Source organism: Pseudorasbora parva, chromosome 2 (assembly GCF_024679245.1).
Source record: "Pseudorasbora parva isolate DD20220531a chromosome 2, ASM2467924v1, whole genome shotgun sequence".
In the NCBI taxonomy this organism is placed as follows: domain Eukaryota; kingdom Metazoa; phylum Chordata; class Actinopteri; order Cypriniformes; family Gobionidae; genus Pseudorasbora; species Pseudorasbora parva.
In genome coordinates this window covers 7485403-7513311 of record NC_090173.1, presented here as the reverse complement: position 1 = coordinate 7513311, position 27909 = coordinate 7485403, and the positions used below count along the sequence as shown (strand labels likewise).

The following is a 27909-nucleotide window of genomic DNA, read 5'->3' as shown; positions in this document are numbered from 1 at the left end:
TGTTCCTCTCAAAGGGAAGAGTGTAGAGCTGCTTCATTCGCACTCAGTGTTTGGACAATGCCCGCGTAATGGTTGTGAGGCTAATGCTATCGATAGTGTCAAAAATCTCATGGTCCTCCACAATTCTAGTTTGAATATCTTGCGGTTTTATTGCATTATTTTCAAGAACCATGTGGCATGCTCTTGATCATTATTGAGGAGCTTTCCTCTTCTCCCAGAGGGTGGAAGACGTTGTATTCTTTAGAGGGACAAAATATTCTACATATGCATTACTGTATGACCTTATTGACATGTCAATTGAGAATGAAATTATTATCAGCTGAGATATATTATTTTTGAAATGATAGCATTGCTGAAGCAGGGTTTTTATACTGTATCTAAGGTTTGGAATATTGTTTTTACTATTGTGGGATGTTGTGTGTTAGCATTCGTAAATACAACAAAAACAATCCATAATTTTGTTGGGAGGTATAGCTTGTCTGTTAAGAAAATATAAGCATTGTGGAAATGTGTTCACTAACTGCATATTGTGTGAAAACGACATGAAATGTGTGAATGGTATGGCCACAAAAGACTGATGCTGTGCTAATTGTGTTTAGAGTTTTGAAAATGTGACAACTGATTGGACAAACGCTTGTTAGCGACTGAAAAAAACTGTAAATGTGCGTTTTTGAGATTTAGTCAGCTGAAACAGTTCTGAGGTTATTTGATCAAAAAAAAAAAAAAAAAAAACAAGTCTGGAAAATAGTGATCTGTGTCATTGTATTATGTTGAAGGATTTTTTTTGTGTGTGTCTGTTTTTTTTTTATAGAGCGATTTGTAGACTAATCAATGATTTTGGTTTTATGCAGTACAAAAACTAAAAAAAATTAGACCATTGGGGTAAAATGAACCACCCAGATTTGTGCATGTTGTTACTATGTTGTTGACTTTTCTTCAACAATATAATTGAATATTCAATATTCAACATATAATTGAATATTTATGATGCAAGAAAACACACTCTACCTAAGTATTTTCTATAGTTTTTTTTTTACACTATTAATTTCTCTCTCTCTTTTCTAAATGTACCCATTGGTACATTTAGAAAAAAAAAAAACATTTTTCAAACATCTTCAAACATTTTTGAAGGGAAAAATGCACAGCAAAATCAGTGGTGTTAAATCAACACTCCTATATATATGAGTCTCACTAGATATTAAACTACTTTAACCTCTTCTAATACAACACAATGACATATTCCTGAAAATATCTTTATTTTAACAGTATAACTATACAATTTGTCTACTATAGATATAAATATTAACTCTATGCATAATTACATATACACTGCAAGGGAACATTATTAATTTATGTGATTGATATAAATGTCACATATTTGCTCTGAAATACATATTAATCCCATCAGATGTAAGTATATGTTTGAGTTCTGTTTATAAAATAATGTCATAATGAAAACAAATAAAGATCACACAATCATCTTTGTGTTCACACTGGCTTCACCAGAGAGATCTAAATCAATGTTTCATCAACTCTAGTGGCTACAAGTACTAGTAGTTGCCTTTTATTGTTTGTAAGTGCATATACACCACATAAGAATGTCATTTACATTTAGAAAATGAAGAATGTACTTGAGAAAATATGTGAGGACAGATTCATCTCTTAAATATGACAAATAAAGACATTTACAGATGTTAATGTCCATCTGAATGATGCTTGTCTGTAGAGGCAAACTCCAGACGGCTCTCGGTTCATGCACTGACTGTACAGCGGGCCTCTTTCAGGTCCTTTTAAATGTCAAAAAGTCCCTGGATTGGTATTTACAAAACTTCAAAACATTTTAAAATGTAAGTGGACTTAAAAATAGCGATCCTACTAAATCAAACTGGCTTTAAAAGTCTCTGATGTTCATACTTTGATTTCTTCCTCCGCCTCAGTGAAGCTATACCGCGTCCTTGTGTGTCTGAAAGATGAAGGTCTCTGCCGCTCCTCTTCAGGTCTTCCTCCTCCAAAGTGACGTGTTAGCATGCTAGCAGCCTGCTGGAACCTCCTAGGCTCAATCCCAACATCTGCTCCGATTGGATGCCTGACTGAAGCGTCTGCCGTCGGCTGATTATGATCCATCTCAAACACAGAGCTCGGCTCCTCCTCTTCCTCCTCCTCCTGATCCTGATGCCTTGTAATGAGGCAGCATGAGCTGTCAATCAACTCCAGAACCTCACTCATGAGGGAGGGCCCGAGGTCCACCGTGAAGGACGAGAGCGAATCAGATCGCGTCATCGAGGCGTCGCTGTTCTCCGGTAGGGAACTCCGTCGACTGTCTGCACTGAGCAGTTCAGACGTTTCTGCAAAGCTTTGGTCCAGTTGTGATAAACGAGGCAGCGTGACAAAACCAGACTGAAGACCTGCAGGAGAGAAAAAAAAGTTTCAGTAGATCCTTCACATTAGTGAAGTGTGCCAGGACGCACAGATCCACTAAAGCCCTCTTCAGATGGGATTACTTTAAGATGGGGAAATGAGGTAAAATAATTATTATCAGAGCTTCTCAGTGATTTTTGTTCCATCCGAAAGTGCCATCTCAGTGTCATTACGGACAATGTCAGTAAAGATTATGATGACTTTTACCTTCTGTAAAAAGGTCGGGGAAAATTACCTCAAGTAATAATAATCCCATGCCAATAGACCCGCTGTAAATATGTAAATATTCAGAAATTTCCTGTTTAACTTTCAACCCGGACAAGTCTGTGGCAAATCTCAAGTTTTGTCTGCCTTACATTTAGTGTGCGTTCACACTTGTCATGTTTGGTTCGATTAAAACGAGCCCTGCTGCGATTGCTCGTTTAGTGCGGTTCATTTGAACATATGTGAACGCTGCCATCCGAACCCTGGTGCGCACCAAACAAGTGTACCAAGATCGCTAAAAAGATCTAAAAGGGTCTCGGTCCGCTTCCAAACGAACTCTGGTGGGGTTCAATTAATATATGAACGCAACACGGACCAAAGACATGTAAACGGACCAAAAACAGGACGTGATGTCACAAGATGCGACGCTACAAGTCAGCTGATTTGATGATGCGGAAAGATTGGTGTATCCCAAATGAGTAACGTTAACGTTAGAGGGCAAACGTGGAGCAACGAGGAGGTGCCTCATCAATATTTGGTCAGTCGAGCATGTTTTGAAAATGATAGAAAAAACGCACAAAAAGCATACCTGGCTCTTCTCATCAAAGGACCTGTGTTGCCCATTAGTCAGTACAGACGACAGAACGGCCGTCTCTTTTGCAGCAGATCTTTGTTTCTGTATACAATGGAGGAAATCCTGCTGCTGTTTTGAACATTCATGAGTTCTCAGCTGGTAAAAATAATGCCATATGTACACACATAAAATGATAGCGTTTAATCCAGCACAGCATTGTTCTGAATGTTCGGTATGCGAGCTCCTACTTCATATAAGCCGACCAATCAGGTTGAGCGCGTCTCCCTGTGCCTTTGTTTCGGTAACTTTTAGGTTTGCTGTTAAAAATGCCAGTGTGAACGCTAAGCGGACCAGGACTATATGTTTTGTTTTTTGGTCCGGACCAAAAGAACCGAACTACAAGTGTGAACGCACCCTTAAAGGAAGAAAAAAAAGGTTAAAAGCACTTGTCAGAGGCGCAAACTTTTTTAACTTTAGATAAGTGCCTATTACCAACATAATCCAATCAGAATTTAATTAATAAGTCGTTTAACAGGACAGGACCTAAATGTTATATACAGTCTTGTTCAAAATAATAGCAGTACAATGTGACTAACCCGAATAATCAAGGTTTTTAGTATATTTTTTATTGCTACGTGGCAAACAAGTTACCAGTAGGTTCAGTAGATTCTCAGAAAACAAATGAGACCCAGCATTCATGATATGCACGCTCTTAAGGCTGTGCAATTGGGCAATTAGTTGAAAGGGGTGTGTTCAAAAAAATAGCAGTGTGGCATTCAATCACTGAGGTCATCAATTTTGTGAAGAAACAGGTGTGAATCAGGTGGCCCCTATTTAAGGATGAAGCCAACACTTGTTGAACATGCATTTGAAAGCTGAGGAAAATGGGTCGTTCAAGACATTGTTCAGAAGAACAGCGTACTTTGATTAAAAAGTTGATTAGAGAGGGGAAAACCTATAAAGAGGTGCAAAAAATGATAGGCTGTTCAGCTAAAATGATCTCCAATGCCTTAAAATGGAGAGCAAAACCAGAGAGACGTGGAAGAAAATGGAAGACAACTATCAAAATGGATAGAAGAATAACCAGAATGGCAAAGGCTCAGCCAATGATCACCTCCAGGATGATCAAAGACAGTCTGGAGTTACCTGTAAGTACTGTGACAGTTAGAAGACGTCTGTGTGAAGCTAATCTATTTTCAAGAATCCCCCGCAAAGTCCCTCTGTTAAAAAAAAGGCATGTGCAGAAGAGGTTACAATTTGCCAAAGAACACATCAACTGGCCTAAAGAGAAATGGAGGAACATTTTGTGGACTGATGAGAGTAAAATTGTTCTTTTTGGGTCCAAGGGCCACAGGCAGTTTGTGAGACGACCCCCAAACTCTGAATTCAAGCCACAGTACACAGTGAAGACAGTGAAGCATGGAGGTGCAAGCATCATGATATGGGCATGTTTCTCCTACTATGGTGTTGGGCCTATTTATCGCATACCAGGGATCATGGATCAGTTTGCATATGTTAAAATACTTGAAGAGGTCATGTTGCCCTATGCTGAAGAGGACATGCCCTTGAAACGGTTGTTTCAACAAGACAATGACCCAAAACACACTAGTAAACGGGCAAAGTCTTGGTTCCAAACCAACACAATTAATGTTATGGAGTGGCCAGCCCAATCTCCAGACCTTAATCCAATTGAGAACTTGTGGGGTGATATCAAAAATGCTGTTTCTGAAGCAAAACCAAGAAATGTGACTGAATTGTGGAATGTTGTTAAAGAATCATGGAGTGGAATAACAGCTGAGAGGTGCCACAAGTTGGTTGACTCCATGCCACACAGATGTCAAGCAGTTTTAAAAAACTGTGGTCATACAACTAAATATTAGTTTAGTGATTCACAGGATTGCTAAATCCCAGAAAAAAAAAAATGTTTGTACAAAATAGTTTTGAGTTTGTACAGTCAAAGGTAGACACTGCTATTTTTTTGAACACACCCCTTTCAACTAATTGCCCAATTGCACAGCCTTAAGAGCGTGCATATCATGAATGCTGGGTCTTGTTTGTTTTCTGACAATCTACTGAACCTACTGGTAACTTGTTTGCCACGTAGCAATAAAAAATATACGAAAAACCTTGATTATTCTGGTTAGTCACATTGTACTGCTATTATTTTGAACAAGACTGTATTAGTTTACAGCTCACAATAACACAGTCACAACAACAACAACAACAACCACTGCTCACGAACACACCCTCAGCTGAGCCCTGCCCACAGAGCTCACCACAGACTGACTGTGAAGGATTAGAACTGCTCCAAGATTCAGCACCCAAAGATGACTTTCTGGAAAATGGACAGGGAAGCCAGGATAACATATTTCAGCTTCCGATAACACCAGAGCAACAGCTCCCCTCACCGGACATGTTATTCCTCTCTCCAGCATCCCCACATCTGAGCTTCTCAGAGAAAATGGAGGAGCTAGTTTAGCCAGACTATCACACTCGATTGCTGCGAGCCCCCATATATCAACCAAAAAGCGTCAAGCCCCACAACCAACAAAGCCTGTGGGCCCAGCTCGCCCTGTCCCTCCTGTGAGGGCCTACACCCTCTACACGGGGTCCAAAAATTCGTACTGCAACGAACCTGGTAGCTGCAACGAACCCCGTCGGGAAGACACAAACCCAACAGATCCCGATTGTCTCATATTCCACAATTAACTCCTCTTAACAACACAATAAACAAGTTGCAAAAAATAAAACTTTTTGCCTCAGCCTACCTAACGTTATAGCCATCGTCTCCCTTCCTTGTAGCTGATTGCAATGCATTACAATCTTTGCTAAGAATAAGTTCTACCCATGCTATTCCTCTATTGTTATTCCAAGCATGCTTAATTAACTCAAGCTTTTTATGCAATTTTAACGCCATGCTGACAGACTCTGATCATGGCCAGGTGTTCTCTGAGTCTGAACGACGAGAGATATTACACACACCGTTAAACAGACCCAAGACCCAAAGTAACAGATAAGGACCCGACCGAACATGGCCGACCATTTAAAATATCCACGGGTCGCGGGTGCTCTGTGAAGACCTCTAACACACCCTCCTCCTCCTGAACCAAAAACATCTGATTCCAGCTCTCAGTGATGTGTTTTGGGTCCCCGCTATGATAACAGTAACTTTATTAAATGTTTACAGAACAAGTGGGAACCCAGTGTGCCTGTCTCTTTCTCTATCTCTGTTCTGTTTCGTGAAAGAAAGTCTAAGGCCCGCTCAGGCCGTATAGCAAACCCACATCCGATCACTTAAGAACAAATCATACTTAGTCAACGACTTAATAGCTACAAACAACCTAGATTTTTTGCTTCTAAATGAAACGTGGTTAGAAGAAAACTGCAGTGCAACAGTCCTCAATGAAGCAACCCCTCCTAACTTTACTTTTATGAGTGTCTGCAGAGCATTTAGGAGAGGTGGGGGTGTTGCTGATCTTTTTAAAGATTTCTATCAATGTAAGCAAGTGTCATTTGGTGAATATTTGTCTCTAGAATATCTGGGTATTGTGTTAAAAGGTGCTCCACGCATCCTGCTTATCATTATTTACAGGCCACCGAAATACTCTGCAGGCTTTATTGAGGAATTTACAGAACTGTTATCAATAATTTCCTCAGAGTTTGACTGTTTTGCTATTGCTGGGGATTTTAACTTTCACATAGACAATGCTGAATCCAGTACAACAAAAGAGCTCATGACTGTTCTTAACACTTTTGATTTGACACAGCATGTAAATGGACCCACACACAATCGTGGACACACTCTAGATTTACTTATCAGTAAGGGTCTAAACATTTCATCGATTGTTATTAAGGATGTGGCACTGTCTGATCATTTCTGTATTTTCTTTGACATATCAATCTCTCCTGCCATTGAAGCTAGATCTGTCTCTGTCAAAAAGAGATGCTTAAATGAGAACACTAATGTGCTGTTTATGAAGGCTTTATCTATAACACCAAGCATATCTGCAGACTCTGTTGATTTTCTCCTTGACTCCTTTAACTCAAAAGTTAAGAGTGTAATTGATGATATTGCTCCTCTGAAAGTCAGGAAAAAGAGTGGCAAACAAAAAGCACCTTGGAGAAACAGCACGCACACTCTTTTTGCTACTGTTGAGAGACTGACAAACCCCGAGTCACATTCCAAGTGAAATATTCAGACAGCAAGTGCAGTGAGTTTGCTTCATTTTTCTCAGAGAAAATCAATAAGACCAGAAAGGCGATCAGCACATCCTTGAGTTGCTCTGGGGTCAGTCAGATCAGACCAAACCCTTAGAAAGTTACTATGTCTGATTTAGAAGCAATTGATGATAACATTTTAGAAAAAAATGATACAGCACCTTAAAATATCAACCTGCGCCCTTGACACACTCACCGCTTAATTTTTTCAAAAGTGTGTTTAACAGTTTAGAAGCAGATCTCCTAGAAGTGGTAAACTCTTCACTTCTCTATGGGACTTTACCAACCGCCCTTAAAACTGCAATAGTTAAGCCTCTTCTGAAAAAGAGAAATCTGGATAACTCCATACTGAGCAACTACAGACCAATCTCAAATCTCCCCTTCATCGGCAAGATCATTGAAAAAGTTGTTTTCAATCAGCTCAACAAATACTTATGCTCAAACAGATACTTTGACAATTGGCCATTGATATTACAGATGTTCTGTGGTAAATTACATTACTTTCTCTATTATTCTCTATTACTCTATTATTACCCTATTCGGACTTCAATCATGTCCAAATAGGGTAGTACTAGAGTAGGGCAATAGATCAAATATTGACTATTTACTTGCTAAGTCACGTACATTGTTGTGAATGATTTATCAAATGAAAATGTGTATTGTACATATTTTCAACAGAGACACTTTCTCCATCCAGTCAATTACTTACGGTCTGAACTGTAGTATATATTGGTCACCCTTCATATTTTAGCTCAAGAAAATGAAGCTTATTTTAGACAGATTTTTTGCAGTGTGTTTATTTGTCATAATAAAATAATGCCTTGTTTAAACCCCAAATTCTCATTCTGTATAACTAATATACAGTATAGTACTAAAATATACACTAATGGGGGTTCAATAAAGTTCTATTTTTTAGTTTTTGATTCAATTAAAAGTATATATTCTTAGCATAAAAACTTGAATGAACATTTTTATTGAATTGTTGTTTTTTTAGAATGAGTCACATGATTGATGACACTACACATATACAAAAAATGTTATTGTACAGTTACAACTCATGGAATATGGTTGCAATATCTATAATATGTCCATTAGGTGGCGGCATGAGGCCTTTGTGTTGTGTGCTTGTTATATTTAGTTGTCTTTATGTGGGTCTTTGAGGGTTTTGGGTTTCCCAGAATAAGGGAAATTCCAGAATTCCAGAGACATTAGACACACACCACAGAGAACAGCACCACTTTTCTTCAGTCCCTTCCTCAATTGAGTCTCTGCTTCATTTAATGCAGGTGTGTGTACTCAAGCAACAACCATTCCCGATAAAGGTCATTCAGTCTCCGTGTCTTTGGTCATTACAGATCATAGCTATCGCTGTTTTCTCAGAATCTCATGTTTCATCTGGCATTTTTTGAAGATACACTGTCAAGTTAAAAAAAAGCTTAAGTTTAGATGTGCAGTGCAGCAAATTAACATTATTTTCAAGCTAAAAACCAATCAAAAGAATTGGGCAGAGTAGAAACATACTGTGAGTTCACAGCAGAAACGTGTACAGGGGTTAATGCAATTTCCACTGGAGCGTTTAGTTCGGTTGAAAGTACGCAAGCACAGTTATTTTGTTGCTGAAACCAAAAGGACTGAAACTATGACTAAAACTGTGAGGCTTGTTTGGTGTCTTCTCAATCTGAGTGGTTATCTAGAAGCCATTACAGGCCATTACAGCCATTAAACCATTACAGGCCTGTTAAAGGTCCACTATGCAACTTTTTTGCTCAAAATTTGCAAAATTTATGTACAATAAAGAATGTACTTATTCATGATGTACTTAAATGTATTTAAACCATGTTTAATGGACGGAGGCTAATAAGAGCTGTGTGAGTAAACCTCACTCCCCTGATCTCAAGAGGCACACTAGGTCTTTAGCATCCTTGTTAGTGTCTGCCTCCTACAACAAAAATGTTGGTTCGAATCCCACACGGACCGTGTTAAATAGAACCGGTTACATTTGGTGCCATGACCCGGATGGGAGAAAGGTTTTTGGGGGTGAGTGTAACAGATGTTATCTAATAAGAGCTGTGCGAGTAAACCTCACTCCCCTGATCTCAAGAGGCACACTAGGTCTTTAGCATCCTTGTTAGTGTCTGCCTCCTACAACAAAAATGTTGGTTCGAATCCCACACGGACCGTGTCAAATAGAACCGGTTACATTTGGTGCCATGACCCAGATGGGAGAAAGGTTTTTGGGGGTGAGTGTAACAGATGTTATCTAATAAGAGCTGTGCGAGTAAACCTCACTCCCCTGATCTCAAGAGGCACACTAGTTCTTTAGCATTCTTGTAAGTGTCTGCCTCCTACAAAAAAAAAATGTTGGTTCGAATCCCACACGGACCGTGTCAAATAGAACCGGTTACATTTGGTGCCATGACCCAGATGGGAGAAAGGTTTTTGGGGGTGAGTGTAACAGATGTTATCTAATAAGAGCTGTGCGAGTAAACCTCACTCCCCTGATCTCAAGAGGCACACTAGTTCTTTAGCATCCTTGTAAGTGTCTGCCTCCTACAAAAAAAAATGTTGGTTCGAATCCCACACGGACCGTGTCAAATAGAACCGGTTACATTTGGTGCCATGACCCGGATGGGAGAAAGGTTTTTGGGGGTGAGTGTAACAGATGTTATCTAATAAGAGCTGTGCGAGTAAACCTCACTCCCCTGATCTCAAGAGGCACACTAGGTCTTTAGCATCCTTGTTAGTGTCTGCCTCCTACAACAAAAATGTTGGTTCGAATCCCACACGGACCGTGTCAAATAGAACCGGTTACATTTGGTGCCATGGCCCGGATGGGAGAGAGGTTTTTGGGGGTGAGTGAAACAGATGTTATCTAATAAGAGCTGTGCGAGTAAACCTCACTCCCCTGATCTCAAGAGGCACACTAGGTCTTTAGCATCCTTGTTAGTGTCTGCCTCCTACAACAAAAATGTTGGTTCGAATCCCACACGGACCGTGTCAAATAGAACCGGTTACATTTGGTGCCATGACCCGGATGTGAGAGAGGTTTTTGGGGGTGAGTGAAACAGATGTTATCTAATAAGAGCTGTGCGAGTAAACCTCACTCCCCTGATCTCAAGAGGCACACTAGGTCTTTAGCATCCTTGTTAGTGTCTGCCTCCTACAACAAAAATGATGGTTCGAATCCCACACGGACCGTGTCAAATAGAACCGGTTACATTTTGTGCCATGGCCCGAATGTGAGAGAGGTTTTTGGGGGTGAGTGAAACAGATGTTATCTAATAAGAGCTGTGCGAGTAAATCTCACTCCCCTGATCTCAAGAGGCACACTAGGTCTTTAGCATCCTTGTTAGTGTCTGCCTCCTACAACAAAAATGTTGGTTCGAATCCCACACGGACCGTGTCAAATAGAACCGGTTACATTTGGTGCCATGGCCCGGATGGGAGAGAGGTTTTTGGGGGTGAGTGTAACAGATGTTATCTAATAAGAGCTGTGCGAGTAAACCTCACTCCCCTGATCCAAAGAGGCACGCTTAGGTCTTTAGCATCCTTGTTAGTGTCTGCCTCCTACAACAGAAATGTTGGTTCGAATCCCACACGGACCGTGTCAAATAGAACCGGTTACATTTGGTGCCATGACCCAGATGGGAGAAAGGTTTTTGGGGGTGAGTGTAACAGATGTTATCTAGTAAGAGCTGTGCGAGTAAACCTCACTCCCCTGATCTCAAGAGGCACACTAGGTCTTTAGCATCCTTGTAAGTGTCTGCCTCCTACAAAAAAAAATGTTGGTTCGAATCCCACACGGACCATGTCAAATAGAACCGGTTACATTTGGTGCCATGACCCGGATGGGAGAGAGGTTTTTGGGGGTGAGTGTAACAGATGTTATCTAATAAGAGCTGTGCGAGTAAACCTCACTCCCCTGATCTCAAGAGGCACACTAGGTCTTTAGCATCCTTGTTAGTGTCTGTCTCCTACAACTAAAATGTTGGTTCGAATCCCACACGGACCGTGCCAAATAGAACCGGTTACATTTGGTGCCATGGCCCAGATGGGAGAGAGGTTTTTGGGGGTGAGTGAAACAGATGTTATCTAATAAGAGCTGTGCGAGTAAACCTCACTCCCCTGATCTCAAGAGGCACACTAGGTCTTTAGCATCCTTGTTAGTGTCTGCCTCCTACAAAAAAAAAATGTTGGTTCGAATCCCACACGGACCGTGTCAAATAGCACCGGTTACATTTGGTGCCATGACCCGGATGGGAGAGAGGTTTTGGGGGTGAGTGTAAAATATGTTATCTAGTAAGAGCTGTGGGAGTAAACCTCACTCCCCTGATCTCAAGAGACACACTAGGTCTTTAGCATCCTTTTTAGCGCCTGCCTCCCACGATAAAAACGCTGGTTCGAATCCCATACGGACCATGTAAAATAGGGTCGGTTACATTTGGTGCCATGACCTGAATGGGAGTGAGGTTGAAGGAGGTGAGTGTAAAAGATGTAGGTCAGTAAGAGCTGTGTGAGAAAACCTCACTCTCCTGATCGCAAGAGGCACGCTTAGGTCTCCGAGGCACGGAGTGGGTTGACTAGGACCGACTACATTTGGTGTTGTGACCCGGATGGGATTGAGGTTTAGGGGGATGAGTACAATGGACATAGGCCAGTAAGAGTTGTGTGTGTAAAATATAGACTGTAAAAAAATATGGACGTTGCGTCCGTGACGTCACCCATAAGATTCTGAAGTGCAGTTTTAAAGAGTAAAGTAGACGAGCTGGCCGTTGCCATCTTGCATCACGCCCGGATAACAGAAAATGGCCAAAGAGGCGGGACATGGACGGAGCTGATGCGATGACTATCAGATTAGCAGATAACTGGCTATCCACTTGTCACTCAAAGTGGCCACACCCTTAATTATGGCTTTATATAATGTAAACAAATGAGTTATAAAAAAATAACAGGGGGCATAAATCCTCACATAAAGCCATAATAATAATAATACATTTTATTTGTACCAGTCCTCTTCTTACATGTATAGCAACTTAACAAGTAGGAAATATTCATAAATTGTTATCAGTTAGTTTGCACTGCATAAGTTATGAATTATATATCGAATAATCCTTATTAAAGGTACTGAAGTTATTTACTCAAGAGCAGAGCATATTTAGTGAGCAAGTACTTTTGTTCTTTACATTGTCATTATAAGTGAATACTGTCACATTAAAAGATCTTCCGCTGTCCCACATGATGAAGTCGCAGTTACAAAACTTACAAAACGCGTGACTGTCCCCCACCTGCTCCTCTTCAGAAAATTAAACTCGCTGTCCCATTGATCACGGTATTGACACGAGGGTTTGGGTTTTTTGGCAGGAGTGCCTTCCGTCTCTATCGTTACGTCCATCATCCGTCTCTGTTTTGTTTTTTCCCCGCGTTATCACTCGTCATCTGACCTCACACACTAACCTCATGACAACGGCCACCTATAGTGTATGCTACTGCAGATGGCAATTATTGCGAGGCTAGTTACAGAGCTCAATTGGAAATGTTTTGGGTTTTTTACTCCGGTATTGTTATTTTTTAATAACGCAGGTTAAAATACGGAAGATTTACGGGAAAAAACGAATACGGGAGGACGGCGGGAAAGAAGGGTAAAATACGGGACTTTCCCAGACAAAACGGGATACTTGACAGGTATGAATCTGCGGGAGGTCGCCGCTTGATGTAAACCTCACTCCCTTGTCCACAAGAGGCAAACTAGTGTCTGTGATCCTCGCCTGCCTCTCACGTTGAAGACCCCAGTCCAAATCCCGCTCGGAGCAGGTTAAGTAGGACCAGTTACAAAAGAGCGAAGCCGGGCGTCAATTGCTGCAAAGTAGCCCAGTAACTGTGTGACTCTTCATATACACAGTGCAAAAAATGCTTTTCTTACTTTTTTAACTTGTTTCTATTTAAAATATCAAAACAATTCTCACAATAAGGAACACTTACTAGAAGTAAAAATTGTCTTGTTTTGGGTCAGAAATAACTTTCTGGTAATTAAAATAAGCAAAACCATCTGCCAATGGGATAAGCAAAATAATATTGCTTTCTGTTTGAATTAAGATTATTTGGCTTATCCCACTGGCAGATTATTTTGCTTATTTTAAGTAAACTCTCTTAATTTTGAGGGGTAAACAAGACAAGACAATTACTTTTGCTTGTCTAGTAAATCCTTCTTGTTTTAAGAATTTTTAGATATTTGGACAAGATAAAAATACTCAGAAAAATAATGTCAGAAAAGCATTTTTGGCAGTGCAAAGGCTGTCACCCCCTTTACACTAATTCACCATTCCCCACATTAGTCCACTAAAACAGTCCACTCGAGGGAGTGAATAAAATCGAGTGAGTGAATTCGGAAACTGAGTGCGCCAAAAAAGCTTATGCATATTTTGTGTTTGCTGTTTAATAAGCTCCGGTAGTAAGATTAAAATGTGTATTACTCACTCAGGAAACTATGTATAAACCTTAATTAAACAATTCAATAATCAATTTAAAAGGAATTTATACCTGTATGATATTACGCTGTACCCACATTGGACCAGCAGTTCAGTGTGACCCTCGCAGTGCATTATGGGCATTTTCTAGCTGTTGAGCGTACATCAGTTTTACACTGGTCATATTGGTGCATTACAGGATAACATTCTCGATAACTTTCTCTATGGTCTCGAACACCACTAGAAATGGCTGTCCCCTAAAATTCCCTATTTAAGGATATAGGGGAGATTTAAGATTTGGTGCCAAAGCCAAATTTTACGCAAAAACTCTTAATTTTGAGTAATTTTTCCGAAAACAAGACAACTACTTTTGCTTGTCTAGTAAATACTTCTTGTTTTAAGAATTTTTAGATGTTTGGACTAGAAGCAAAAATACTAAGTAAGATACTAAAAAAACATTTTTTTGCAGTGCTTCCGCAAGATTGTTGTTTATTAACCACCAGAGCATCAAAAGTTAAATAGTATACCTTTAAAACTATAGCTATAACATTATAACAAGCTATAACAAATACAACGATCGTGTCACATCCTGTCTATTGATACCTCCTTCATCCGGTTCATCTGATTTTTCAAGACAGCCTATCCTTTGTTGCCTTTGATATCCCACAATCCTGTGTGCTCTATTCCCTGACAATTGAGCTAAAAATAGTTGAATAGCTGAAAGTTTTTCCACTTTTCTAGGGAAAAAATAGTATTGCAGTAACTAAATATTTGCTTGGTTATCACCGAAGCTCTCTTTATCTAGTTGTAGATCATTAAACCGTTATGTGAGTAACATTTGTGGGCAAACGCTACCTGCAAAGTCATTGCCTGATAAGACGGTGAAGCAACAAGTCAGCTGCCCGAAGACCCTGGTTTGCTTACTCAGGTACGGATGAGTGCGGATGGGTCATTTTGACACATTCGCAGTACAACTGTTGTGACTCTTCTATCTTTCTGGCACATATGCTGTTGTACGCACACCGCCAATGCAGTCTTAAAAATTGCACCTGTGTTAGCGTCTGCGAACCCTCCAGATGACGAAACTTACATAATGTAGACAGGGCGCGGATACAGACGGCCGAAGTATACTTTAGGGTTAAGCGTTCAGAAGAAGCCAGTGTTGCTAAGTCCACGGTTTTCTTGCGGTTTCCCCCAAACCGTGATTTTTTTTACTGGGCAACACCCTCCGAAACGTGATTGGGCTTGTTTTGGGTTGGATTAGAGTAGCAATTGGGCGGGACAACTCTGGGAATAGCAACTCCCATTCTTGGACCATGGCCTCATGGGATAGTGTCCATCAAGTCACATTTCAGAATCTTAGCGAAATTAGTATGCGTAGCGACATTTAGCGGCACTTTAGTCCAGGTACTTTTCGCCTACCGTTTTATGAGCACTATGAATTCGGACAGATATTTCAGATATTGTTTTTTGCACATATATAGTAGAGAAGGGGGCATATTTGGACACATCACTAGATAAAACTACAGTGGTGTTTGGTGTCTGTGTTTTCGTACCGTAGGAGGAGAGCGGCTCGTCCGGCGAGCTGGTGGAGGTGGGCAGCATCGCCCTCATCAGGCCGCCATTGATCATGTTCAGCTGGGGCAGGGAGATGGCATTTTTAATGATGGGCGAGATGGGCGGTGGAGGCGACGAGAAGTCACGTGACCCTCCTCTCAGCCGGGGCATAGGTGGCTTCCGTACGTGCTGTAGAGTTCGCGACAAAAAACGTGTCGTTCTGGAGCCAGAGGGTGAATCCGGGTAACGCATGGCATCGCTGTTAGCCGAACCGCCGTAGTTGCTCAGGAACGACGTGTCACCGAAGACGTCGCCGCCACGGCCCACGTGCATTGTGTGGCGGAAGTCGCCAAGAGGCGGACTGATCATGTCCACCGACAGGTCGCTCTTAAACCGACGTTTGCCGTGAGTCGTGGACACAAGTCCTTTGATAGCCGGCAGCTTTCCCAGACTCATGATGAGGAATATGTGATTTAAATGAGCCTATAAGAAGATCCAAAAGCTGTTGATGAGGATGTGCTCATCAAAAACAAACAAAAAAAAGTCAACTGATGTGTCAATTAAATACTAAAAGAGATCCCAAAAAAGTCACTGGTGGAAAATGGAAGGCATCAGAAAATTGCAAAAATGTTTAGCCTAATGCTATTGTAAAGACCCAATCAAATACAGAGACAAATTAAGCATAATACATGCTAAATTATGTCAGAAAAATGCTTAATACCTAATGCCCAGATAAATTAAGCTTAATAAATGCTAAATTAGTGTCTAATATTCATTCAAGGAGATTGAGAGAGAAAACAAAACGATTTTGTTTCAGAAAAACACAAAAAAATTAATTACTTTGTTAGTTTAATGAATTAATCAAATATCTGGATAAGTCCAATTCAATAAATGCTACATTCATTAAAAAAAGTCAACAATGTCAGAAAATACTCAAATAAACGTCCTAATGCTATACTCATACATTTAAAGATAAAGCCATTAATAATTAAAGTGCTTTTTATGTGAACTGATCAGATTTAAACTTCAAGATGGGCAGAAAATACACAAAAACTCTCCGTTTGATTATAAGTCATTGAAAGTCGTTTTTAAGAGCGACATTTCGACAAACTCTGGACACAAGTGCCATCTTGATACTGATGGCATCACATTAACCAATAAATACGAACTACAAATTCACCAGTGTTTGTAAATGTTCATAGAGGTCCACACGTTCATAGGCTGTACTGTGTGAGTGGCTGTGATCCAGAGTTTAAAAATAACCTGATAAAGAAGCCTAATAGGATTTATGAAGAGTTTAAACACCTTCCAGCGAGCACAAACCCCCTTCGATAGTGGAAAAAATGACGTTCCTTGCACAAAATGTCTTCAAAAATAGCACGCAGCATTTAGAGACATGGTAGGATTTCACAACTTCTTCCAAACATCAGTCTTGCTCCTCTCACGGCTCTTTTCAAATCTGCATTCGCACCTGAGTGCACATCCACACGGTTTCTCCGATGTTCTGTTAGATTTTTGGCCGTCCTTTTTCTTCAGTCCCGGCGCACCTGTCATCCTCCATCGCTCTGATCCAATGTTTTAGTGTTTAGGAATCCCACCGCAGGCCTTCGGCGTCCCCGAATCCCCCCAAACACCCGGTCTAAAGCGCATCAGCCGTGCGTGTGTGATCCGCTGTGTTTTGTCTGTGGCTCCAGAGGAGTTTGAGCGGCTGGGATTGGCCGGGATTAGCGGGATTATTGGTCCTCGCTCTCTCTCTCTCTGTCACTTCTCTTATTCTTTTACTCGTCGGACTGTCTCAATCCATTTAGCTGCCCGTCAGTCAGTCTTTTCTTTTCACACCGTGACACGCACACTGAGAAAGAGAAAACGAGAGTCAAAAACCAGATGACATATTCATCATAGTGTTAAACAAGTATCTTCACTCAAAATTGTCCAAGTTGGGTTAAAAATGGACAAAAATTGGGTTGTTTGAATAGGTCCATTTACAGTTTGTGGGTTTTTCCATTTTCAACCCAACTTGGGTTGTTTTTAACCCAGAATTTTTTAGAGTGTTATCATCATCATCATCATCTGTGCAGCATTTTCTTAAAACAATAATGTAAAACTAAACAAAAAAAGAGACAAACAGATCTTGATTGTCTTTATAAATAGTTTATTGTTTTTTTGTTTAGTTTTTTATCTTCATTGTTTTCCTTTTTTGGGCTCATCATTGTCCATGAAATCACTAGATGAAGTGAGGATTGATCAGTATTTTATATTATGCACACTCACTGGAGATAAACACATTACATAAAAGTCATTTGAAAAGGAAAAGCACTCAGAAAACTGCCTGTGATATTAGAGTTACTGGACAAAGTGACTCTAATGGGCCTCAAACTTTGTTGCTATATTAGCATTTACATTTTTTACGTACACAATTAGCATCTGGCTCTGGAGGATTTTGGCATGTTAAAGTAATGTTTTTAACATACAAACACACACGTCTCCATCTATCCAGACTGTCGTTGAGTTTAATCACACCAGTGTGTGTCTATCTCTGCACAAACAAACACACACAACCACGTTCAGCCCATCAGACAGACTAAGTGCGAACTAAAGGAAACAGTCTGTGTGTTTGTCTGTTCCTCTCTTTCACTCTCAGGCCATGCATTATTCTATATGCTTATGGGATAATCTTCCTGTGATGATTTAACCATGGACTATAGGTAACAAATCCTCCCTGCACACCCATAATGTGCGACAGATGACAAATCAGCTTGTTAGTTTTCACCACGAAATCAAAAGAAATTACATTTGACGTTGCATTAAAAACAAAACAAACATCTCGTCCTGTATTGCAAACTAATCTCATTCTCATTACTGTAATGTGAAAAATAATTTTGTGACGACATTTATGGCTTTCACCATCCAGACAGTCTGAAGGAAAACACTTCACAAACACAATCATGACTGAGCCATCGGGATATAACCAAACATGAACATTTACATTCAAAGCGACTTGTCAAATGTAATTTATTTCCCATTTACGTAATAAACATTAAACTTACCTTATCTTAAACTAGATAAATGCCAAAGTTTGTCAGAGCGCAGATGAATAAACTCCAGAGACGCGCACCCGCGAGGCGAGGATGACGCGCATGCGCGCCTGCAGCTGTGAGCGGACCTAATGCCATATTCACACAGTGTTCATTTTTGATAAACATAGTTTTATTTTCAAAATTTTATACATGAAAAATATATATAGTCTACATTACAGCAGTCGTTTTTTTATTTTAACAAAAAGAAAACTGCTTATTAACTGCTCTCTTTCCCCTCTGTTTCTCATTCCATTCATTTCCAAGCAAAACAGTCTCTGGCTGAAGAACATTATTCATAAGAGAAAATGTTTTTTGGACTTGGACGCCGGACAGACGCTCCCACAGAGAGGACAAAATTACAGTTTCACCTTCTTGGTTTCCTCTATTACTACTCTCACTCTCACACACATAGGCATAACATGACCTAACCCAGATAGCACACATACGTCTGGCCGACGTCGGCCCCAGAGCGGACGTCGGCCTCCAAATCATAACATCGAATAAGTATCGGCCAGGCATACGCGAATATCGCTTTATTTCCAGCTCGTCGGCTTTGGGTCGGCCCAATATACTGGAGGCCGATGCTGTGTTTATCTGTTGTTTGCTCATGATGCCCATTCATCTCTTTGCCACCAACCCGAGAGAAAGACGAAGCGACGCGACGCCATCTGTGGGTTTTAGGTAAATTTTCACTTGAGGAAATCAGAAAAAAAAAACAGGCAGTTTGTAATCGCAGTTTTCACTCCAAGAATTCCTCACAGTTTTTAGTCAGAAATGGTGCATACTCTTGTGCCAAAGTTTTTTGAGTTGCCAAACTGTCTGAACATTTGTCATCATCTGATAAATAAACTGACTGTTCATTAAATTGGTAATGTACGTGTTTATTTACGTAATGCTGCTGCGTGACTTTGACGGGCGTGCGTTGAACAGTCAAACACTGGAAGTTACCATGGAAACGGGCCGGAGTTTGCAGCAAGCCAGCAACAGCACAGTAACGGACACGCTCCTGTTATTTTCGCTGCTTTCAGGTAAGTTTAGTCCATAAACATTACACAAATAATATAAAACTGTTCCGTACACGTTTCTTACTGTAATTGACACGCTTCTGTCGAATATTTACTTTATTAAAATTGTTCAGTGTCTTTGAAAAAGTCCGTTAGCATCTCAACCGTTTTTTATTAGCAGTTTGCTAATAGCTCTAATGAAAGTGAGTTTTTAATCACGTCTTTATGTGCAGAAGAGAGGCTTTGATAGTTTTTTTTTTAGGTTTGCTGGTAGTCTGTCAATGGGTTATTGGAAGTGAGCTAATTTATTTAACCTAACTTCACTATAAGTTAATGTTATTACAGGAAACGGCAAAATCAAATGAAATGATCTTTCACGGTAAAAAACAACAACAACCTAAATTACATTTAATGTTTAATTATTTAATACCAATTATGTTCATTTTTTTCCCCCCTGTGATTTCAGTAAAAAAAATAATAATACAACAACGGAGGCAAAGGATGGTCCCATGGGCTGCTGACAGAAGGGTAAAATCTCATTAGATCTTTAGTATTTTTTCTACAAAAGGTAACACTTTAGTAAGGTGAACAATTCTTAGCTTGCACATTTGCTGTTTATTAGTATTATTAAGCACATATTAATGCATGACCTTATACTACAACATCCCTAAATTCTTCCTGGTATCTAACTAAACTTAAACGCTACAACAACTACCTTACTATCTATTAAGCAGTAAATTATGAATTTGAGGCAAAAGTTAAGTGAATGTTTCCCATACCAAAGTGTTACCATAATAAATATTTTACCTACATCACCATGCATGTTATTTTCTTTTGCAAAATTATTTTTTATTACAGTTTGCAAGGTTCTGACAACCACACGTAAGTAACACTGAGCAATGTAAAATGAAGTAAGCCTAAAACAAATTATGTTAAGAAATTATTGTATGTATACTCTGCATATTCTACTTTCTCTTATCTGCGTTTCACCTCTGCTCTAGCTTGTTTCCTTCTAATAAGCCTGACATTATATAGGCTCTGTGATAAATTGTTTATGTTCCTAGATTCTTCCATGCTGATGGCCTGCACTCCTGTTGAAGAAAATCTCAGGCTAAAAACTAGATGACTGGTAAGCAAAACCTCAAAAATTATACTACTGTTCAAAAGTTGGGGGTCTGTACATTTTAAAAACATTAACTCCATGTTGTTACAGTAAGACCGTCTGAAAAGCCTTTAGGGTAAAATAATCAGCAAAATTAGACAAGGTGACAAATGTAATGTTTTATAGTTTGTATTTATGATTAACTATTATGATAACAGGATGTTATGGTCTTAAATACTTTTACTAAATACTTAAATACTTTAAATGCTGACTGTGGTTCAGGCGGTCAACAACTTTAGGCATTTAAGTTATTTTTCAGCGTACTCACTGCTCATACTATTAGCCTCTAAAATGTTTGAATTATATCACAATACAGTGTCAGAGGGTAAAGATATCATTAGAGTTCTTACAGTTATTGCTGTGCTCTTATTACCAGATCAGATATAAAGCCCAGCGTTTGGTGCTGAGATTCTTCAGGACAAGGCCTTGATGACATCTACAATTAGTACATGAAGATGGTGAGTTTCCCAATAGCTGCCACTATCCCACATCAAAAGACTGAAAACAACAGGCTTCAATCTGTATTAAAGGTATAGTTCACTCAAAAAATTAGACTGTGCTGTTTATCTGCTGGGCTTCCGAGATGTAGGTGTGTTTATTTCTTCAGTAGAACACAAATGAAGATTTTTAACTTAGCTGTTGCTCATATAATGCATGTCAATGGGGTGTATTTCTATGAGAGTAAAAAACACACAGACATACGAATCCATATTAAACACAGCGGCACGTGGCGACACATTGATGTCTTAAAACACAAAACGATCACTTTCTGTGAGAAGCACAACAGTATTTGTGTTATTTTTTACCTCATATCAGACGAATCTCATCTAGTATTCCCAACGCCATTAGTTCCATCTAAGAAGGTCAAAATCCGGTGCGATCATAGATATATGCCTTATTAGTGCCTCGATGGATCGGTCGAATGAGGCATCTACGTTCGCGCCGGGATTTTGACCTACTCATCCTAAATGAGATTCGTCTTATATGAGGTAAAAAAATAACAAATACAGTTGTGTTTATCACAGAAACCGATCGTTTCGATGTGTCGCCACGAGCCACAGGGGTTGGGGTTTAATATGGATTAATATCGCTCGTATAATGCATGTCAAAGTTAAAAATCTTCATCTGAGTTTTACTGAAAAAACAAACACACCTACATCTCAGATGCCCTGCGGGTCAGCAGATAAACATCACATTTTCATTTTTGGGTGAACTATCCCTTTAATTTATTTTGATAGGTTTAATGTTACATTGTTAGTCTGGAAAATACACTCAAAAACAAAGCTATTGAACGAACTTAAATTAAGGAAAACTTTTCCACAAAATTGAATTACATTTTTCAAAATCTAATGGAATTATCTGTTATAATCTTGTTATATGAATTTAATGGGTTAGTTCACCCAAAAATGAAAAATCTCACTACAGTGGTTCTACACTAATTTTATGAAGCGATGAGAATAGTTTTTGTCCGCCAAAAAAAGCAAAATAACGACTTATATAGTGATGGCTGTTTTCAAAACACCGCTTCCTGAAGCTTCGAACCATTATGAATCAGTATCGAATCATGATTCGGATCGCCAAAGTCACGTGATTTCAGCAGTTTGGTCATGAATCGATATGCTCGGATGCTTCAGGAAGAAGTGTTTTAAAATCACCCATCACTATAGAAGTCATTATTTAGTAGGGATGCACCAAATTTTCGGCTTTCTGCCAAAAGACTTTCATCACCAAAACAATATGGCCGAACTATATAATATGGGTTATAACTTGAAAATTATGCTTTGTTTATTAAATTATCCTGTCGATGGATACATGTACTGGCTCCTCAGTTATACACTACAACAACAGTGATAATAAAAGAAAAACCAGTCATTTTCACCTTCATCACCCGCGTGTAGAGCCAGAAGACACGAATGAGAACTCTAGCGCGCTTTGAGAAGATCTGTCTCTGTGCATCATCCGAGAGCGTGCACGTCTCACAGCACGTCTCAAATATTGAGTTCTCATACAAGTCTTGCGCTTAAACGGACAAACTCGCACAAGAAGTATGTCAACATGTCCATCTTGATGAGTATCCTAGCAGATACTCATCAAGACCCCCCCCCCCAAACCTGCAACTGTCTGCGTTTCGACCGCGATCTAAAGTTCCGAGAAGATTAGGCAAATTAGTCTGGTGATGTAACCTACTGCGCGACTGCTCCTCCATCAGTGTTGGACAGAAATCATTTTTGTGTATACCGATTGAAAGATTTAGTGGACTGTCTACATGAGCCGTTATCTAAACTGATCTGGTGTTTACATGTGATGACTTTCAATCGCAATCATTTTGTCACATGCAGTTTGTCTGCCGAATCAAAAATGTCACCGCTGTTTTCTCCAGCAGCTGGAATGTGTTAACTGTAGACATAGCAACTCTTAACGGCCACCAGGACTAATACAGTATTATTTATAGCTATTTATTTGTTGTAAAGTGTAATAATCATCTCAGAAAAAAAAATCTTCTGTCAGGCGCAGTTAAAGTAAAAACTGCCTGGGGCAATATACGCTGTGTCATTACTCCAACATTATCTTCATAACTTACGAAATAAAATGTTTACCCCTCAGAAAAATTAACTATTCTCTCTTGTCAACATGAGCGCGGCGCGCGCCGTCACGTCATGTAAGAACGCACACTTAAAAGTAATCGGTCAGGTCGTTTACATGGTGAAAAAAAATTTATAACAAGTATGGAAGAGATTCAAGCTGTGCTGCTTTTGCTGGTTATGACAGAAAAGAGCACTAATATGCAAATTCAGCAGCATATTCAGAAAGCTTGTAAAGCTAGATTTAAAATGACAATGTATATTATTATTAGCTATTACAGACATTGCACGTAAGATGGCTGAGACGAACACGCGGTTGAAATAAAATGCTGCGTGTGCTCAACCAATCAGCATGTTCAGCGCCCAAGTCCCGCCCTCGAAAGTTCCTGAACTTTGAAAAAGTACTACCTTACTTACTACTTTACTATCATAAAATGATTATAGAGCCACTGTAGTGAGATGGGCTTTGTAACGCCGTCTTTAGTGCCTTTATGGGTCTTGAGAGAGGAAATGACATTGGTGTCAATGAAGGCCTTTCTGAGCAATCTGATACATATTTTTATATGTATTTAATTGCTTTTTTTACATCTTGGCCAGGGGACTACAGATGAAAAATAGCCTTTTAGCTAATTCTGGCTTTTTTAACCATGTTTGTTCATGTGTTTTATGAAATTGCACTGTCCCCTTTCAAATAAACCATTAAATCAAATCAAATCATCGGATTTCAACACTAATATCTTCATCTGTGTGTGAAGATGAACGGAGGTCTGACCGGTGTCCAACCACATGAGGAATTATGACAGAATTTATTGGGTTATTGGGTTAATTTTGGGTGAACTAACTCTTTAACTTTATATCGCACACCCCACCCACACCACAGGTTTAAACGATGGAGGTGCGCACTGCAGCCTCACTTCACCGCTCTAAGACACCAGCATTGCATCCGTGGCTAAACACCCCCTAACTTTAGTGCATCGTGATTGGATATTTTGCTCATATCAGCATAGACTCATTGGCACACAAAACAGAGCCAATTCAGAGAGAAATAAAATGCACAGAAATTAATGCAATACACAAGCGCCTACTGATCCAAGGGTGTCGTACCGAATGGGTCAATATTATATTGAGAATTGTGACATCCCTAATATTTTTCCAGTTTAGTTATGTAATTGTTTATATTTTACATTAATCATTCATTTTGTATAAAAATTAAATAGAGAAGAAAATGTGACAATGTCACTGGGCTTGTCACAAATTGCCAAATTAATGGAATATTCAGAGTGCAAGACAAAACCGTGCCTTTTGTGCAATATTATGCTGCAAATATTGTATATTGAGCTAAAGTTAAATTGAACCTTGTATGATAATTTGTGTAACCAGATTCAATACTTTGTAATGAGTATGTACAATGGATTTTGAACTGTACTATTTTTGTTACAGGTTCTCTGGGAATCCCCAGTTGAAGGCATGAAGACATCAAATGTTGGCCTGGACAGATGTACCAACAGTCCACCACACTGACCTCTGCTTTTGCATGGATGGCTGATCAATACCCTGTTCTGTGAGGGTATTATTATAGAAAAACTGAACACCTGTGACAGTGGGATTTGTAGTTGTAAAGAATAGTCACACATCAGTGCACTTAGGGTGCTTTCACATCTCTTGTTCAGTTAATTTGGTCCGAACCAAGGCCAAACAATTAAATAATACATTGTTACATTTTACAGCTTTTTTGGTTCCTTTTCACACCACGCTGATTGCTTTGGTCCGGACCAGTTTAAACACGTGACAACATCCACATCACTCATTGGCCATGGTGTATTACCTAAACTGCTTTTCGATTGGTCAGAATTTACTTTGTGGGAAAATTTCAACAGAAGAGGAAAAGCCAGCAAACTATAACACTATAGAAGGACGACTGCGGGCAGGTTTTGTCCCTGGCCATAATCTACTACATATTGTGTATTAACCACAGTATGCAAACAATACCTTTCTATAATGAAGCGCGGATGCGACTTGAAAACAACGTATTGCAGAAGGCGAGCGCACATCACTCGTCACTTCAATCGGAGGCGTGCATTAATTATTCTTAACTCTGACACGCTCATTCCGAAAATATTTCCAACGATCTATCAGGTAATAATGTCATGCACATAATGTCAGCGCAGCTAACTACGGCAGCTGGTTTAGTCAAAATATTATCAGTACTTTTGCAGTTGGTTCTGTTCGAGGTCGGATCACGTTCTCACCACCAGCTAACCGCTTCAGAGTTCGTTTGAAAGCGCACCGAGATCAGCTCTTCAAGGAGCTCTCGGTACGCTTGTTTAGTCCGCTTTTGGTGCGCACCCGAGTGCGATTGCTGCTTTCACCAAACGAACCGCACCAAAGAGGAAAATGAACTCTAGTACGATTCAACTGAACTAAATAAGGCAGGTGTGAAAACACCCTTAAAGTCAGAAAAAATGTTTTTTTTAGAAGTTGCAAACTTTTCTTTCTCTTACAAAGAACACAACAGTTAAACATTTTCAAATTATTTTCTGGTGGTGCACAAGTCCTATTCTACAAATTAACAAATGATAAAAACATGACAAAACATGATATGACTTCATGCTCTGCAGAGTCTTTATATAAACATGAATTCAACATTTAAAAACAGTATATTCAAAATATAAAAAAAATATCTACTTGACTTTAATACAAAGGTTTCTCGTCAATGTAATGTAAAGTGTAGTGTGACCGTACCTTTATTCTGCGTTTGGTGCACACATGTATCAAAAGTGTGAAGCCATGGACAAATTTTACTTGTTAGATGATGTGAGATCGTGAGTATGATTTTTTCCCCCTTGATGGAAAAAATGAGCCCACAATTTTATTAATTTGTGATTTGTAGAATAGGATTAGTACAAATGTAACTGTTGTGTTTGTGAGAGAAAAGAAAACTACAAGTTTACAAATCCTAATACATTTTCTCAGTGACTTTACTGAAATTTTCTGCACTGTCAGCAGTGCTTAGTTTTGCTAAAATAATACTCGATATTATACAGCACATGCATAGTTTGAGTCGATGTTCTGGTTATATTTTTTCCAGTCTCAATTTACCAATGCCAAACCTATTTCATTAACAACTATTAATTCTGTTTGTAGTCAATATATATACAATTGATATTTAATTTAAGAGATTGGCTGGACTTTGCGGACTCGATCAGTATTTCTCGTCCAATGGTCAAGCTTTAATTTTCCAGTTTCTCTAGTATTGCATCCTTCTCATCGGTATTTAATAATGACTTTTCAGCGTGGTTTAAACCTCTTTTTTGGCTCATAATATGCATTTTATTTTTTAAAGTAATTAAAAATATTTTCTCTATGCTATTGAAAATGTGGGTTACATCTTTGTCACCTTTTTCACCAAGGAGTTTACACTTGCTGATAGTAGGCTGCAATAGTTGCAAAAGAACCAATTCATCTGCAATATTCTTCTGCCCTACATTTTCAAGGGTAAGCTTTCTTTATAAACCATCTACTCACCCATATGCATTTATTTTGTGTAACACAAAAAGAGTCACATAGTCTCAGTCACCATTAGAAAAGAACCTGTGATTTGAGTCTCATTATGTTCTGACTGACATATCCTTTTGTGCTCCAATAAAAATAATGTGTCTGGTACATGATCAGTTGTTCTTGAGTAAATTTTGCTTTTAATTTATGTACCTGTATAGCCTACCTCTTTGTGTATTTGAATGTAAATGCCTTTTCTATTATATATATTTTTCTATTAAATGCCTCTTCTATTATATTGTCATATTGAATATTTATATAGATTGTTTGCTCTAAACATGTAGGCTATCTGTAACTGCTCTGTAAATATTAAAACAATGTTAACTGAATGCTATGTGTGATTATTACATAAACAGGCTAATGTATCTTATTAGTATTAAGTATTTGCTATTTTTAAAACAGAAAATGTGTTAACGTTAACTGTACCAAACTGAAATCAACATCGTGTTTCACTCAACTGACATCAACGTCATTCAGCATAAGGTAAGTAAATGATCTGCGTAGATTGATGTTTTGAATGGAGTGTGTGACGTTGGTCTTTAATGCCGTGAGTGTATCGTTGATTCTATGCCAGTGTGCTATCTGGGTGTAACCCGAAAGGTTCGACCTAAATAAAGGTCCTAGAAAGCCCATGAATAGTGGCCAGGATTTGCTGTTTTGCATCGTCCACACGTCGGCCGGACAGCATTCGCGATCAAATGCCGATGTCTCGGCGACTTTGTCCCAATTAGCAAACGCTCTCTGATCGATGTCTTTCCGATGGAACTTTGTGCATCGCGCCGACATCGGCCCGACGTATGTGTGCTATCTGGGAATATTGTGTCTGTCCCCCTTTTTCTGACCCGTCGAGGCATGGACTCCACTAGACCCTGAAGTTGTGCTGTGGTATCTGGCACTAAGATGTTAGCAGCAGATCCTTTAAGTCCTGTAAGTTGCGAGGTGGGGCCTCCATGGATCAGACTTTTTTGCTCAGCACTCAGATGCTCGATTGGATTTAGATCTGGGGAATCTGGAGGCCGAGTCAACGCCTCAAACTCGTTGTGCTCCTCAAACCATTCCTGAAGCGTTTGTGCTTTGTGTCAGGAGCATTATCC

The 27909-nt window shown here is 39.4% G+C and overlaps 1 protein-coding gene and 1 long non-coding RNA gene across 5 annotated transcripts; one reads left to right on the top strand and one right to left on the bottom strand.

Moving 5' to 3' along the window:
• Positions 1-1864: 1864 nt before the first annotated feature.
• Positions 1865-18605, bottom strand: cdc42ep1b (CDC42 effector protein (Rho GTPase binding) 1b). Its single transcript, XM_067455227.1, has 3 exons — positions 18483-18605; positions 15435-17287; positions 1865-2405 (listed from the first exon to the last, which is right to left on the bottom strand). Exons 2-3 carry the CDS (start codon positions 15889-15891, stop codon positions 1909-1911), a joined length of 954 nt encoding a protein of 317 aa, XP_067311328.1. The 5' UTR covers positions 15892-17287; positions 18483-18605; the 3' UTR covers positions 1865-1908.
• Positions 18606-18939: 334 nt separating this feature from the next.
• Positions 18940-26928, top strand: LOC137091157 (uncharacterized). Of its 4 annotated transcripts, XR_010908032.1 has the most exons (6): positions 18940-19193; positions 19443-19540; positions 19862-19895; positions 19983-20645; positions 21055-21136; positions 24701-26928. It is a non-coding gene; the product is annotated as an uncharacterized lncRNA (long non-coding RNA). The 4 variants fall into 4 exon arrangements; XR_010908030.1 differs by lacking the exon at positions 19862-19895; XR_010908031.1 differs by having other exon boundaries at positions 18940-19540.
• Positions 26929-27909: the final 981 nt, after the last annotated feature.